This window comes from Trachypithecus francoisi, unplaced genomic scaffold (genome assembly GCF_009764315.1).
Source record: "Trachypithecus francoisi isolate TF-2019V2 unplaced genomic scaffold, Tfra_2.0 Lachesis_group17, whole genome shotgun sequence".
Taxonomy (NCBI): Eukaryota; Metazoa; Chordata; class Mammalia; order Primates; family Cercopithecidae; genus Trachypithecus; species Trachypithecus francoisi.
Window position 1 is genome coordinate 74,849,005 of NW_022681462.1, and position 15,784 is coordinate 74,864,788.

The following is a 15,784-nucleotide window of genomic DNA, read 5'->3' on the forward strand; positions in this document are numbered from 1 at the left end:
TGCTGCGTGGTTATGTGTTGTGGATGAAAAGAGTGTTGTTCATCTATGGTGTTAGGAGTCAGGACAGTGGTTACACTAGGGAGGGGGGTGAAAAAGGGCACCAGGGGCTTTCTGGAGGCTGGCACTGCTCCTGACCTGGGTGGGAGTTACACAGGTGTGTGTTAATCAGCCTAGCTGGATTCACAGCATGTTCTTATCATGGACATTTTAAAACATTCTTAATTCTACTAGATGATCAATACACTACATCCTTCAAAAAAAAAAAAAAAAAGGGAAGGGAGGACAAGCAGGGAATGAAGAAGGGAGAGAAAGGGAAAAGAGAAAGAGAAGGGAAGGAAAAAAAATAAAAGTTCTTGATGCAGAACTGAACTAGCTCTTAAATTCAACTAGAAATCTCACGCTGCTGCCCCAGAACTGGGTCCTGGCTGGGATGCTTCGTGCACAGGTGCCAGGGCCCAGGACAGAGAAAAGCTCCATTGCACTTTTCTCTAAAGTCCTAAGTCAAACTCTTTGGTCAGCAGCAATTACCTATATTAAAAACGTGGTGCAGGCCAGGTATGGTGGCTCACACTGGTAAGCACTTTGGAAGGCCGAGGCGGGTGAATCGCTTGAGTCCAGGAGTTTGAGACCAGCATGGACAACACGGTGAAAACCCCATCTCTACGTAAAAAATACAAAAATTAGCCATGCATAGTGGCACATGCCTGTAGTCCCAGCTACTCGGGAGATTGAGGTGGGAGGATCGCTTGAGCCCAGGAGGCAGAGCTGCAGTGAGCTCTGTGATCATGGCACTGCACTCCAGCCTGGGCAACAGAGTGAGACCCTATCTCAAAAAACAAATGTGTGGTGAAGCTACGTATGTGAGGATGGTCCCTCTGTGAGCTGTGGATGAGGCTCCCGAAATGGGCGATTCCCTGTTCTTGTTCTTGAAGTGAGACTATCTACTATATACTAATATTTCATTGTGGACCTCCTGCTGTTTCAGACTTCAAATTGTCTGCATTTGAAAAGTCCGATTTGAGCTTGTGTGTTTGTAGGCTTCCTCACACAGCGCTGACGTTCTAAAGGGGATCACAATTTGCAGATACACACTCCCACCTCCCCCAGGAAAGCTGTGCTCACGAATCCAGGAAAAGTTGGCACACACTATTTCTTACTCTATAAATCCCCTCACCAATGTATTTTAAAAAGTCATTTCTGACCAAAAGGGCAATTCTTTTCCTACCTCCTACTCTAAAACATGTATAATAATGATCAACTTGTACAGTTAACATTTGCCATTTCCTTGTAGGAAAAAAAGGCTGTAATACAACTGGGTTCTCGTGGAAACCTTGCAGTCCACCACTTAAAGAGCAAAGAAATGATTTTGTTATAGAAAATATAACGATAGACTGGGCACAGTGACTCATGCCTATAATCCCAGCACTTTGGGAGGCTGAAACGGGTGGATCACAAGGTCAGGAGTACAAGACCAGCCTGACCAACATGGTGAAACCCAGTCTCTACTCACAATACAAAAATGAGCTGGGCGTGGTGGTGCACACCTGTAGTCCCAGCTACTTGGGAGGCTGAGGCAGGAGAATCGCTTGAACCCGGGAGGTGGAGGTTGCAGTGGGCTGAGATTGTGCCACTGCACTCCAGCCTGGGTGACAGAGTGAGACTCCATCTCAAAACCTTAAGAAAAATAAATGTAACAGTACCTCCATCAGCAAGACTATTCATCAGATGCAATGGTTCTTTTTGTTTGTTTTGTTTTGAGATAGGGTCTTACTCTGTGGCCCAGGCTGGAGTGCAGTGGTGTGATCTCAGCTCACGAATGATGCAGTGGTTCTTAGACTCACCCGTGCAGAAGGACCGCCCTTGTGAAACAAAGATGGCTGGGTCCCACCCTAGACTTCCTGACCAGCGGGTCTGAGGTGGGAACAGAAATGCTGCATTGTTAACAAGTTGTCATTACATTTTGAGGACCACTGATTAATCTTCAACCACAACTTAGCATCAAAGGAACAAAGTTATTTTGCTTACGGTCTTGGATGAAGTAGGGATCGGCTTCTGGAGCATACTGTTCACTGAAGTCAACCAAGGCATCCCGTCCATATGGCTGCCGGCGTCCCGTCACAGGGATGTTACACAGCTGAGCATAGTCATCTAAGGAGTGGACAAGCAGCGTGAGGCCTCATCACTGTTGGCTCGCACCTGCCCCACCCCCTCGCAGCTCAGAGCGACGGAAATCTGCAGCCGCACCCTTCCACGTGTGCCTCTATCTCCTGCGTACCACGGAGCCTGGAAAGTGTCTGAATATCTTTTGATGGGAATTTTATACATCCTACAGTGACTGCTGTAGAGCATAATTCAGGTTCCAAATTGAAGATCAAAAATATTAGCTCAACAGTGGGTACACCACATCCCAGAACAGTAAAGGGCTGAAAAAACGGAGCCATCTGAGAGTGCTTCAAGGCCTTTTGGAAGGATGGCTTTATCTAAACCCATCAAGAGTTATCATCAAAAACATTTTTAAAGTAGAAAGTAGTCATTCTGACAGAGTGGTGCCTTTTCACTCTCTACAGACAGGAAAAAATGTATCTCTGGTGTCCAAAAATGATACAGCACCAGGCAAGGATGCTGCTAAATTTAGTAGCCACTATTATAACTCTACAGTCCCTATGGATAGCATTATAGCAATGCTGAGAGTCATAATAATCACGATAACAAGAACAGCAGTGGTATTAAGATAATAAGAACAGTAGTGTACTCCTGGATTAGTGAGCACAGCTTTCATGCAGAAGGTGGGAGTGTGCTACATATTGTTCTAAGCACTTAATATACACCAATGCACTAAAACACTCACACCACCCTATGAAGAGGTTGTACCATCTCCATTTTACCAGTGAGGAAACAAAAGCACAGAGAGGTTACATGACAGCTGCTGTGTGGCAGCACGTGGTTTGAAGTCAGAAATGAAGCTTCAGAGTGCAGTTTTCACATTTGTCTCTCCTGCAATGATCTCAGCTCCTTTGAAATTCCTGTCCTTAGCATCTCTGCACCGCAGCTAGACTCATCTGTGGTTTCCACGTCGTGAGGCCGTATCGCTGTTCCACACTGGTCAGCCCCATGGCCCCCTGACTCCTAGACTCCCCTTTACTCTGAAAGAGACCAAATGAAATCTACAGGCAGGCAACCCGGGCGGCGCCTTGAGCCTAGTTAGAAATTGACCCTACAGGCAGACAGCCTGGGCGGCGCCTTGAGCCTAGTTAAAAGTTGACGCCGGACCTAACCGATAATGTTATCTATAGATTTCAGATGTTGTATAGACAAGCAATGTGAAAGTCCCTGTCTTGTTCTTTTTCTGTTCTAATTACTAGTGCTTGCCATATATCTCTCAACTTCCTGAGCCCAGTATAAACATATCCCACCATATGTCTCCCCTCCATATATCCCTCAACTTCCTGGGCTCATCCCACCATATGTCTCCCTACCATATATCTTTCAATTCAAAGACTACCATATATCTCAACTTTAGAAGGACACCACCTGGAAAATCCCCGATAAGAACACAGCCGTTTGTGAGAGCGCGGGAACCAATAAAAAAACTGCTAAATGTATAAACTTAAAATGTTAACCAATTGTAATGCTGTAACCTAGAGAATTCCCTCGTTCCTCTGCAACTTTACAAGTCCTGTTTACATTAGGCTATAAAAGGCAAGCGCACGCATTGTTCAGGGCCCTCCGTATGTTGTGGAACGGAGGGACCAAGTTCGAACTTGCATTAAAGATCCTTGCCGCTTGGCTTTGACTCTGGACTCTGGTGGTCTTTTTCGGGGAACAAACGGTCTGGGCATAACAACTCCCCCCGCTAGGACCCACCAGTGCATGGGATTTTGGTTCTCCATTTGTCCTGGGGTTACTGAGGTTTCAATGCTTTTCACGATCCCAGGCTCTTGCCTACATTTAAGAACAGAGTTACTGAGAAGGCCTAGGGAGGGAAACTGTAGAAACGACAACTTCATGTTCTGAGTATGTTCCAGAAAATACACTCTCCAAAGATACATGTAGCAGCTGGCGAAATTCTGGGGCTCCACGGATGTCAACAGCTCTGTTAGGACTGTGAGGTGCAGGCAAGGCTACAGGCCCCAGGACCAGATGGACATGAGTGTCCTGGCAGTCACACAAGGCAATGGCCGCATTTGCCTGGAATTTTCCTCTATTGTGTTTATTCTTGTAACATTCAAAAAACAAAACAACAACAACAAAAAACACCACTAAGGCAATACTGTGAACTCTGAAGGCTTTCTTTTATCAGCTTCTACTTAAATGACTGGAGGAAGGAGGGTGAAGAATCAAAGGTGTGTGTGTATGCATGTGCACACGTGCACACACACATTCTCAGGATTGCCCAAAGCAAGTGTAAGGCCAGAAAAGACCTTGAACCACTGGATAGGGCAAGATTCTGGCTTCCCTGTCTAAAATTCTCCTTATGTGGAAGCATTCCAGGAACAACATTCAGACTCCAGACATCCCAGCACTTTTGCATGAAACCATTCTGTGTGAAATATTAATTTCATTAAGGAAACAGCTGAACCTGGAAAAAGATTCTTGACTCTAAAGAAAAGAACTACTTCAAACAGAGAGAGCACAAATGGCTGTCATCAGTTCTGCTTAAAGTTTGAAAACACAGAATTAAGGATTTCTTTGCAAGAGCAAAATTGCTGAAATGTTTATAAGTTTCAAGAACTGAGGTCATCTTCTCCCATGATTTTTTATATACATTTGTTGTACATCTGAAAGAGAGACTTGTTCCATATTTTATATTCAAGCCACAGTTGTGATCTAGAGGAGATATTAAAAATGAATTAATCCTGGTACTTATTTTTAATAAAATTTTATTTATTATTTTTTAAAGAAAGGGTCGGCTGGGCATGGTGGCTCCCACCTCAGGCCGAGGTGGATGGAACACAAGGTCAAGAGATGGAGACCATCCTGGCCAACATGGTGAAACCCAATCTCTACTAAAAACACAAAATTAGCTGGGTGTGGTGGCATGTACTTATAGTCCCAGCTACTCGGGAGGCCGAGGCAGGAGAATCGCTTGAACCCAGGAGGCAGAGGTTGCAGTGAGCCGAGATCGCGCCACTGCACTCCAGCCTGGGTGACAGAGCGAGACTCCATCTCAAAAAAACAAAACAAAACAAAACAAAACAACAACAACAACAAAAGGGTCTCGCTCTGCCACCCATGCTGGAATGTGGTGGCACCATTGTGGTATCGTGGTTCACTGCAGCCTCAAACTTCTGGGCTCAAGCGATCCTTTTACCTCAGCCTCCTGAGTAGCTGGAACTATAGGCACGAGCCACCAAACCTGGCTAAGTTTTGTATTTTTTGTAGAGATGGGGTCTCGCTATGTTGCCCAGGCGGGTCTCAACTTCTAGGCTCAAGTGATCCTACCACCTTGGCCTCCCTAAGTGCTGGGATTACAGGTGTGGGCTGCCGTGCTTGGCCAAGGTACTTATTTTATAAAGCAATATCCAGAGGTGGCTGAGCATCCTGCTGGATGCCTGTTAGCTGTCAGAGAAGCTTTGCTGAGACTTGAGGTCCAGGGATGTCGAATGCCATGATCAGGGCCTGGCCAGGGCAGCCACCTTCAATCCAGTGCACTCCCCTAGACATGCTTCCTCCATCAAAGAAATGAGATGGGCTTGAGTCTCTAAGCTGTCACTCTACAGCAATGCCAGAGGGAAAGACCGAACATGACGCTGAAGAGGAAGGGCAGGTTCCTGTTCCTATGCAATGTTTAGGAACAGCTCCCTGCAAAAGGTGGACCTGAACTGAAACTAAGTAGGTATGTAGGAATTATGTTGCAGAAAAAGATATTTTGGATTAATTTTTAAAAGCACATACCCAAAGGCATCAAGAAAGAAAACTAAGTTGTTTTTTGGAATTACCAAATGGTTCCTAAAGAAGTCTTCTGACTAGACTAAGGCTAGGGAAGCGGGCAGTGGAGGGTAATTGGTTGCGGGAGGTATTTCTGGGATACTCTACATCCTCCTTCCTTTCCTTTCTTCCTCTGCCATGCATTTTTTTCCTCTTAAAATGCTAGAGCGTGTTGCGCTTTGCTGCTTCACTTTTCTCTAACACATTCACATTCCAAGCTCCAAGACAGTTTTGGTCAGTGATCAAAACATCCTTTCTGCACCACGTCTTCTCTTTTGTATCTGAAGATGTGCTAGAGTCCCGTCATCACCAGGAAATATATTTTGAGTTATTTTTCTGGGAGCCTGCACAGGTCTGTCCTAATCCATCCACGCTGCCCTTGCCATTGTGCACATGTGTCCTGATTCTCGGCCAGGATCATGGGGTAATGGGAAGAACACGGGCTTCAGAGGTGGAAGCTGGGGCTCAAGTCCTGATTGCACCACTTACTCCCCAGCTTAGCAGTTCTGGGCAAGCCTCAGTTTCCACATCTGTAACACAGGAACAAGAATGCTTGTTGGTCTACATCTGTGTTACTGACATGTAAAAAAATGAGGTAATATTGTGAAACTATTTTTACAATTTGAAGCACCAAGAAAATGGAGAATCCAATTTTTTCTTGTGGGTGACATCGCTAAGTCCCTAGTGAACATTTGGAAATAAATGAAAAAAAATTTTTCTAAAGACAGTATTATAATGAGTGAGTGATTTACATTTTAATGTTAACAAAACATAAAAGCAGTGATCAACAGGCAAATAATTGTGCAGTGAATTAAGAGCAATGGAAGAATGGTCCACAGGTGTTTTTAAATCTCGTTTCAAGACTATTTGGAGTTTTTAAATAGGTAGAGGGAAACTAGCTCAGTCAATAGAGAAGTCTTCCTAGACTTCCTCTCAAACAAGGCACAAAACTTGACTGCCTTGGTAAATTTAATTACTTGGTTGGACAGTGATAACGTATGAACAATAGCACATTTTAACATTAGATCATCAGGACTCAAAGTACAGGGGAAAACTGATGTCCAAGGATTTTTAGTACAGGCCTAAATCAGATGTGTCTTACATAGAGAATATGTTAATAGAAGAGAGTAGGTTTATAGAAGTGGATTTCACCATCGTTCAGGAAAGCAATGGGAATATCAGGAAATATTTTAATGTCTTGGGCAAGTCATCCTCTTTAGGATCTCGGTACAGGCAAATTTCTAGCATGTGCTGGACCTCTGAGCACCCCAAGCCACAAGCAGAACCCATTCTAGCTAGGTAGCGGCTTGGCCTTGGTTATCTCTATGACTAGATCACTGCTAAAGTCCAGCTTGGGGGACTGCATGAACTGTGGTTGGCTGAGTGTACAGAGCCCAAGAATAGCAGATCCCTGAATTATTTCCATAACTTCCTACAAGAACCCACAAGAAACTCTTGGCCGCTACTTCATCCAGCTCAACATGTGGAGATGAACACATTTTCTATCCTTAGAATCTTTGTCTTTCTCCAAAACACCCTTTACTTATGGACATCAAGAACAATTAGTCACCTCCTTGTCTGGGGCTTGGTGCAGAGGAAAAGATTTTGCTTAGCAGGGCTTGCCCTGGGAGGTGCACTTTGGAGACAGTCCCATCTGAGACCCCATACAATGTGTCCATCTGGAATCTAGCCAAATACCAATGGGAAAAGGACAGGAAATGGAACCAGTCACACCTCAAAGATCCTCCCCCATCCACTGCATTCTCCATGCCCCAAGGGCAAATGCTTAGCTCTTGATCAAAGCTATGAAAGATACACAAGGGATGCTATGGGACACCATCGCTAAGTGGTCTAAACAATATCCAGGCCACTGATCACACTAATTCCCCTGGCATGGCTGATTCATATGACAAATACTGTTGCTTTTCATCTTAAATTGAAAAAAGAAAAGGTTTACAAATTATCCCCTGGAGCCTGTGGGTGTGGGGCCCCTGCTGTTGGCAGCAATGGGAGGAACATTGCTATATCCTTACTATAAGAAATCTCCATTCTTGATGACAGACACATGTGCAGGGCAGTCTGGACAGTCACATGTCACAATGCTACCCTAGCATGTGAGGAGACCAGGAGGTCAAGTTTTAATTCTGACTGAGGCAAATTAAATTCAGCTGTTTTTAGAAATGGTAGAGAGGTTGCAATTTCATTTTGCACACATCAGGGCTAAAAATGCAATGCTCTGAAGTTTGAACTGTGTTATTTTCAAATATAAGAGAAACAAGGACCAATTCTCATGCATTAAGAAAAACAGATGAGTGGCAGGCGCAGTGGCTGACGCCTGTAATCCCAGCACTTTGGGAGGCTGAGGTGGGCAGATCACTTGAGTCCAGGAGCTTGAGACCAGCCTGGCCAATATGGTGAAACCCCGTCTCTACAAAAAAATATTCACAAATTAGCCAGGCATAGTGGCACACTGAGGCTACAGGATCATCTGAGCCCAGTTAAGTCCAGGCTGCAGTGAGTTGTGATTGTGCCACTGCACTCCAGCCTGAGCTGAGTGAGATCCTATCTAAAAAAAAAAAAAGAGAGAGAGAAAGAAACAGAAAAGTGGGTCACATTCTACTACTACAATTTCTAGACTAGGTATTTTTCTTACAGGTTTAAACATGCATTAATGACAATGGTGTTTAAAACACACAACTAGGAAACAGAGGGAGGAGATAAAGAGAATGAAATGACTGTCTCCTCCAGTGACTGAGAAGCCAGCATTATAATAGGCACTACTCTGTTTTTCCCCCAAGACAAGAGTCTCGCTCTGTCGCCCAGGCTGGAGTGCAGTGGCGCAATCTCGGCTCACTGTAACCTCTGCCTCCCAGGTTCGAGTGATTCTTCTGCCTCAGCCTCCTGAGTAGCTGGGACTACAGATGTGCGCCACCATGCCCGGCTAATTTTTGTATTTTTAGTAGAGATGGGGTTTCACTATGTTGGCCAGGTTGGTCTTGAGCTCTTGACCTCGTGATCCACCCGCCTCGGCCTCCCAAAGTGCTGGGATTACAGGCATGAGCCACTGCACCCAGCCAATGGGCACTTTTCTTTAAACGAAATTAGCAAAAGATATGAAATTAGAAAAATGTTGGCCATTTACAGAACTTCCACTCTGTACCAGTAAAGAACGGTGGAAGAGAGACCTCCGTTGGTATTGCCACAACACTGTGAGACTGGACGTCTGCCTGGGTGTCTGTCCTGCTTTTTATCCCGGAATACATTCCTGCTTACAGTCTCCGGTGAATAGGCAGCAACACTCCTTCCCTGAAACCAAAATATGTGGCGTCGTGACGCAGAATTGGATACACTGCAAACGCTTGGAATCAAGAGACTTGGGTTCTAGTCCTTGTTTCTCCACTTCCTAGTTCCTTGGTCTGGACACGTTTCTTTGAGCCTTAGTTTTTCCATTTATTGCACGGAATTATGGTACTCTTTGCCTTAGCTCTATGACAAGTGATTCATTCATTGCTTCATTCGGTAACCGACTGGCTGATGCATTCCTATAACAAAAAGCTGAGAATATGACAGATAGGGGGAGCTTGAGAGTACGGAAAGATGTGACAATAGTTAATCAGGGCACACGCAATAACTTATCAGGATCACAGAGGCAATGACTAAAGTCGTCCTGGAAGAGCTGGGAAAGGCTTCAGCTTGAAAACAGCATCTGCAGCCAGGAGGTTAACCAGGTAGAAGAGGAAGGAAGGTAACTCAGAGAGAGTCATACGCATATATAATAGATAAGAAAGCATTAGGGAAGCTAGGCTGGGCACCGTGGCTCACGCCTATAATCCCAGCACTTTGGGAGGCCGAGGCGGGTGGATCACCTGCAGTCAGGAGTTCCAGACCAACCTGAACAACATGGTGAAACCCCGTCTCTACTAAAAATACAAAAATTAGCCGGGCGTGGTGGCAGGCGTCTGTAGTCCCAGCTACCTGGGAGGCTGAGAAAGGGAAATGCTTGAACTCAGGAGGCGGAGGTTGCAGCGAACCGAGATCGCGCCACTGCACTCCAGCCTGGGTGACAGAGTGAGACTCTGTCTCAAAAAAAAAAAAAGAAAAGAAAAGAAAAGAAAGCATTAGGGAGCTAACTACTGTAGATGCAGGCTACCGAACAATTGAAAACAAGAGTTAGCTAACATGCACTATTAAGTTCCTATGCACCAGACACTACTTTTGCATACACTGTTTCATTTAAAACTCAGAACTCTATGAAATAATCGTAATTAGCTCCTTTTGTTTCCAATAAGAAAACTACACTTTTTAATAGCATAACTTGCCTTGCCCAAGGTGAGGTGAGGGATTTGAACCTAAAGTGGTCTATTTGCCAAACCATGTTCTTTCTACTCCACAGCTGCCCTTCTGAAACCCTGGGAAAAAAATTATTAAATACACTCCCTAGACCTTAAGCATCAGGTAAGCACTGAGTTCAGCAATAAGCATTTGTGACTAAAATTCCAGGGAGAGTAATAACCATGAATACTGATGAGCTCAGCTCCACCAGGGGCAGCTCCATCATTAGCAGGATTTATGTTTATTGAATTTGCTCGATTTATTAGGTGAAAGAGATCAAATTGCTTAATGTTCAATTAAATTGTACTTGTCGAGGACAGCGAAGTAATGAAGTCTAAAGTCTTGGCAAAGTTTATATTCTGTGGGACTCCTGTAAATGTTAATACTCTAAGGAGACTCACGGGCCATAGACCAACCACGTTCCCACTCCCAACCTTCACCTAACGTTACCCTTCTCATTTTAGTGACTCCCAGAGTTTCTCAACAGACTGCTGTTTATGTAGCAAGACAAAATGAAGAAAGAGATTTGTTGGGTAGAAATATAAAAACAGTGGTTCCCTTTGCATTTTAAAACCTGGATTCAAACATTTATACTATTGTAATAGTATTAAACTGTGCCACACACAATAACCTTAAAATAATGGTTGCCAATGTATCTGGGGCATAGGAAATATATTAAGTCTTATATCCAGGCAATTTCAGAGGAAATCAGGAATGAGACTTCCAAAATTGATAAGAGACAAGACTGAACAACACAATAAACAAAGAGGCAAATGAAAAGAGGGTTCCACGTGTTACATTTCCAAACTGATCTACTTCATATTTTTCCAGCTGCAAGGACAGGTAAACCACTTCATTTCCCCTTTCCTGCTCTTTAAATACCACTCTGAAGCAACAATCTGACAAGCTGATTTTTTTTTTAATTATACATACAAAGTACTTTTTTTTTCATTAACCAAGTAAGAATTATTTAAAAACAGGAACTAAGGCCGGGCGTGGTGGCTCAAGCCTGTAATCCCAGTACTTTGGGAGGCCGAGACGGGCGGATCACGAGGTCAGGAGATCGAGACCATCCTGGCCAACACAGTGAAACCCCGTCTCTACTAAATATACAAAAAATTAGCCAGGCGATGTGGCGGGTGTCTGTAGTCCCAGCTACTTGGGAGGCTGAGGCAGGAGAATGGCGTAAACCCGGGAGGCAGAGCTTGCAGTGAGCCGAGATTGCGCCACTGCACTCCAGCCTGGGCGACAGAGCAAGACTCCGTCTCAATAAAAAAAAAAAAAAAAAAAAAAAAAAAAAAAAAACAGGAACTAAGCATATGCTTAAGATAAGAATAAACGGGAGGCTGCATTACGTCGCCAAGGTAGTAAATGCCACTAAATTGTTCTCTTTAGAGTTCTTAATTTCATGTTCTGTGAAGTTCACTACAATTTTTAAAGAGTCAAGAGAAACAAAAAATATAGGAAGGGAAAATATTTAATATGTTAACTCTGGAATTCATCTAACTTTAACTGGCAAAATGAGGCAATAAGACTAGATGATCTTGAAGGTCCTTTCTAGCTTGCAGATTCTATGATTTTGAACGGAAAACATTCTTTTTTTTTTTTTTTTAAAAACAGAGTTTTGTTCTTGGGCCCCAAGCTAGAGTGCAACGGCATGATCTCAGCTCACAGCAGCCTCTGCCTCCTGGGTTCAAGTGATTCTCCTACCTCAGTCCCCTGAGTAGCTGGGATTACAGGTATGTGCCACCATGCCAAGCTAATTTTTTTTTTTTTTGGTATTTTTTTAGTAGAGACAGGGTTTCACCATGTTGGCCAGGTTGGTCTCAAACTCCTGACCTCAGGTGATCCACCCGCTTTGACCTCCCAAAGTGCTAGGATTAAAGGTGTGAGCCACTACATCTGGCCTGAGCAGAAAACATTCTTATCATGGACTGTAAAATTCTTGGAAAGACAGTTTGTCTTTGAAACCCGTGGCTGTAACATAAGGTAATCACCACTAGATGATGCTGTTACCTTCAGGTGGTGCCCATCTAGATATTTTCAGAATGATGACAAACACGTAATTTAACAAACTGTAAGAGTGGACAGTCTAATCTTCCCATGTATTATTTTGCTGAGGAAACTGAAGTTTACAGAAATTTTGTGATATTCCAAAGGTCAAGCCAGGATAAACTTTGTTTTCTTCTACTAAAAGTAATAAGTTATTAAATTATAAAGAAAATTGTTTTAATGTATTTTCATCTTGCTTTTTTTTTAAAGCTTCATAGCAGAGAAAGCTGTTCTAATATTTAAAACTCTCTTAATATTCAGAAGTTCAGATCTCAAGGTTCTGAATAACAAAGATACACCACTATCCATTATCATTATTGGAAGAACAAGTTCTAGATAATTAATGTAATACGAAAATAACACTAAACATAGTCAATGACTAGTAATAAAATGTATTCCATTCAATAACAGGAAGTAAGACATCACTGCAAAGTAAAAGATGGACTATTTTGAAATCCTGATTCTGTTTTATGATTTCTTTGTATTCTGCCATTTACTTCAATCTGAGATGACTCTCCTCTTTCCTTCCCTTCTGGATCTATTCACTATCACATATAGTCCTAGTAACTTCTGCTTCTGGCAGTGATTTATTTGGAAGGGGCTCACAGATTACCACATGAATGCCATTAAAAGTAATGGCAGGGCCAGGCACGGTGGCTCACGCCTATAATCCCAGCACTTTGGGAGACTGAGGTGGGCAGATCACAAGGTCAGGAGATTGAGACCATCCTGGCTAACAAGGTGAAACTCTGTCTCTAATAAAAATACAAAAAATTAGCTGGGCATGGTGGCGGGCACCTGTAGTCCCAGCTCCTCGGGAGGCTGAGGCAGGAGAATCGCTTGAACCCAGGAGGCAAAGCTTACGGTGAGCTGAGATCGCACCACTGCACTCCAGCCTAGGCAACAGAGCGAGACTCTGTCTTGAGGGGGCGGGGAGAAAAAGGCAATAGCAAAAACCACAATTACTTTTGCACCAACCTAGTATTTTCTAAAATTGAGCAGTGCACAACCAGCACAACTGTTCACAACAGCTCAGCCTGCCACTGAGACTTAAAGCCCAGAAGGAAGCATAAAGAAGGCTTTTTGTATCAGAAGCCCTCCCAATGAGCTAATGATTTGTAATTTGCTTCTTTCTTAAGGTAGTGGCTACTGATGCTGAGCAAAACAATTACTTCCTAGCTTCTGCTCCCTGCAGATTTGTAAATACAAGAACCTGGTCATTCTAAGAACTTTCTTGATGTTTTTCTCCCAATCATAAGGGGCATAATCTATCTGTGGCATAAAAGGAGAATAAAATTTCCTTCATCCCTCCTCTGCCCGGCTTGCCTGCCCTGGCCATGAGGTCACTGTTTAACAGATATGGGTAGCCAGCATTTGTTCTAGCCATAGTTATATTATTAGGTTCATAAAGAAGAGGTCAAAAGAAATTCAAATGTTAAGTTGAATTCAAAACCTCAAACTTAGAACAGTGCTTAAGCAATTATGCACAGTGATTTTCTCAAAGTCAGACTCATCACAGTTCATTCTTCTTAGAGTATACTTCAACTAGCACTATTTTCAAAGAGAAAAAAAGAGCAAATTTTATTTAAAATATGTGAAAGTAGGCTGGGTGCGGTGGCTCACGCCTGTAATCCTAGCACTTTGGGAGGCCAAGGTGGGTGGACTGCCTGAGCTCAGGAGTTTGAGACCAGCCTGGGCAACACGGTGAAATCCCATCTCTACTAAAATATTAATAATAATAATAATAATAGTTGGGTGTGGCGGCATGCGCCTATAGTCCCAGCTACGCGGGAGGCTGTGGCAGGAGAATCGCTTGAACCCAGGAGGTAGAAGTTTCAGTGAGCCAAGATTGCGCCACTACACTCCAGCCTATGGGACAGAGCGAGACTCTGTTTCCAAAAAAAAAAAAAAAAAAAAATCGATCTATCTATATTTATATCTAGATATATGAAAGTAAAATGTTCACTAGAACAAATCATGTAGTATCATACTGAATGGGCAATTCTAGAAAACTGAATGCCTATTCATTATCTCTGATTTCAAAGGAGAAAGTTTAACTTGCTAAGACTTTTACTTTGAGATAAATTTGATTGCTTGTTGATATAGTTTGACTTTGGGTCCCCACCCAAATCTCATCTTGAATTGTAATCCCGATCTGGTGGCAGGTGATTGGATCACAGGGCATTTTCCCCCATGCTGTTCTCACCATAGTGAGGGAGTTCTCAGGAGAGCTGATGGTTTCAAGTGTGGCACTTCCTCGCTCTTTCTCTCTTTCTGTCTTGTCGCCAGGTAAGAAGTGTCTGGCTTCACCTTCTGCCATGATTATAAGTCTCCTGAGGCCTCCCCAGCCATGAAGAACTGTTCTTTATAAATTATCCAGTCTCAGGTAGTATCTTTATAGCAGTGTAAAAACAGACAGATACACTTGTCAACTAACAATAAGTGTTGCTTTTTTTTTTTTTTTTTGAGACGGAGTCTCGCTCTGTCGCCCAGGCTGGAGTGCAGTGGCCAGATCTCAGCTCACTGCAAGCTCCACCTCCCGGGTTCATGCCATTCTCCTGCCTCAGCCTCCGGAGTAGCTGGGACTACAGGCGCCCGCCACCTCGCCCGGCTAGTTATTTGTATTTTTTTTTAGTAGAGATGGGGTTTCACCGTATTAGCCAGGATGGTCTCGATCTCCTGACCTCGTGATCCGCCCGTCTCGGCCTCCCAAAGTGCTGGGATTACAGGCTTGAGCCACCGCGCCCGGCCAATAAGTGTTGCTTTTTAGGATCAGATTGTTTACATGCATACCTGAATTTCTCTCCTTTCGCTCACACTAGAAAGATTTTAATAGGACACCAGTAAGATTATTATCATAATGAAATTTATTTTCTATTCAGAGTATTTTTTATAACAGAGAGTGGCCAAATACTTTCCTAGCACTTCCATGCAGTATAACTCTTAGGAAAAGTACCATGAATACAACTGAGACTCCAAGGCTCAAAGCTGTGTAAGAAGTAAAATTTCAGAAGTGCTCATGTCACCAACGAGTAACCCATTAATCAAACTTCTCTCGCCTTGAGCTGTTCTCTAATGGCTGGTGAGGACACTGAGGCAATAGCTTCAATCAGTTTTCAAAACAGAGAGTTCATGCTACAGTGCAGTCTAGTAAGATCCACTGGTCCTCCCTGGCCGGTGTTCCAAATGCTTGCTCACTCACCCGTAATCCAGGGAATTGGGGTTTGGGAATGGCAGCTTGTTCCAGGACACTCCTCCAGAGTTCTGTCTTCAGCAGTTTAGCAAGAAATGAAGGAGTAAGCTTTCCCCTCTATCAGGGTATTTTTAAATTTTATTTTAACTATTCTCACTTTGAGGCAAACCATGTTTACTTTTCTTCTGCTTTCAATGACTACAATAGGATCATAACCCGAATGTGGCTTCCTTGCCCATTGCTTTCTTTCCTTCCAGTGCACCTGCCCAAACATGGTTA

General features: G+C 43.5%; 1 protein-coding gene across 9 annotated transcripts in view; it reads right to left on the bottom strand.

The window, feature by feature from the left end:
* The window catches only part of LTBP1 (latent transforming growth factor beta binding protein 1), a 479,251-nt gene that overhangs the window by 9,425 nt on the left and 454,042 nt on the right, over positions 1-15,784 (bottom strand). For all 9 annotated transcript variants that reach the window (XM_033176072.1, XM_033176071.1, XM_033176068.1 and 6 more), the window contains one exon: positions 2,026-2,148. In XM_033176072.1, coding sequence (XP_033031963.1) covers positions 2,026-2,148 — 123 coding nt within the window. The remainder of the gene's footprint in view (positions 1-2,025; positions 2,149-15,784) is intronic.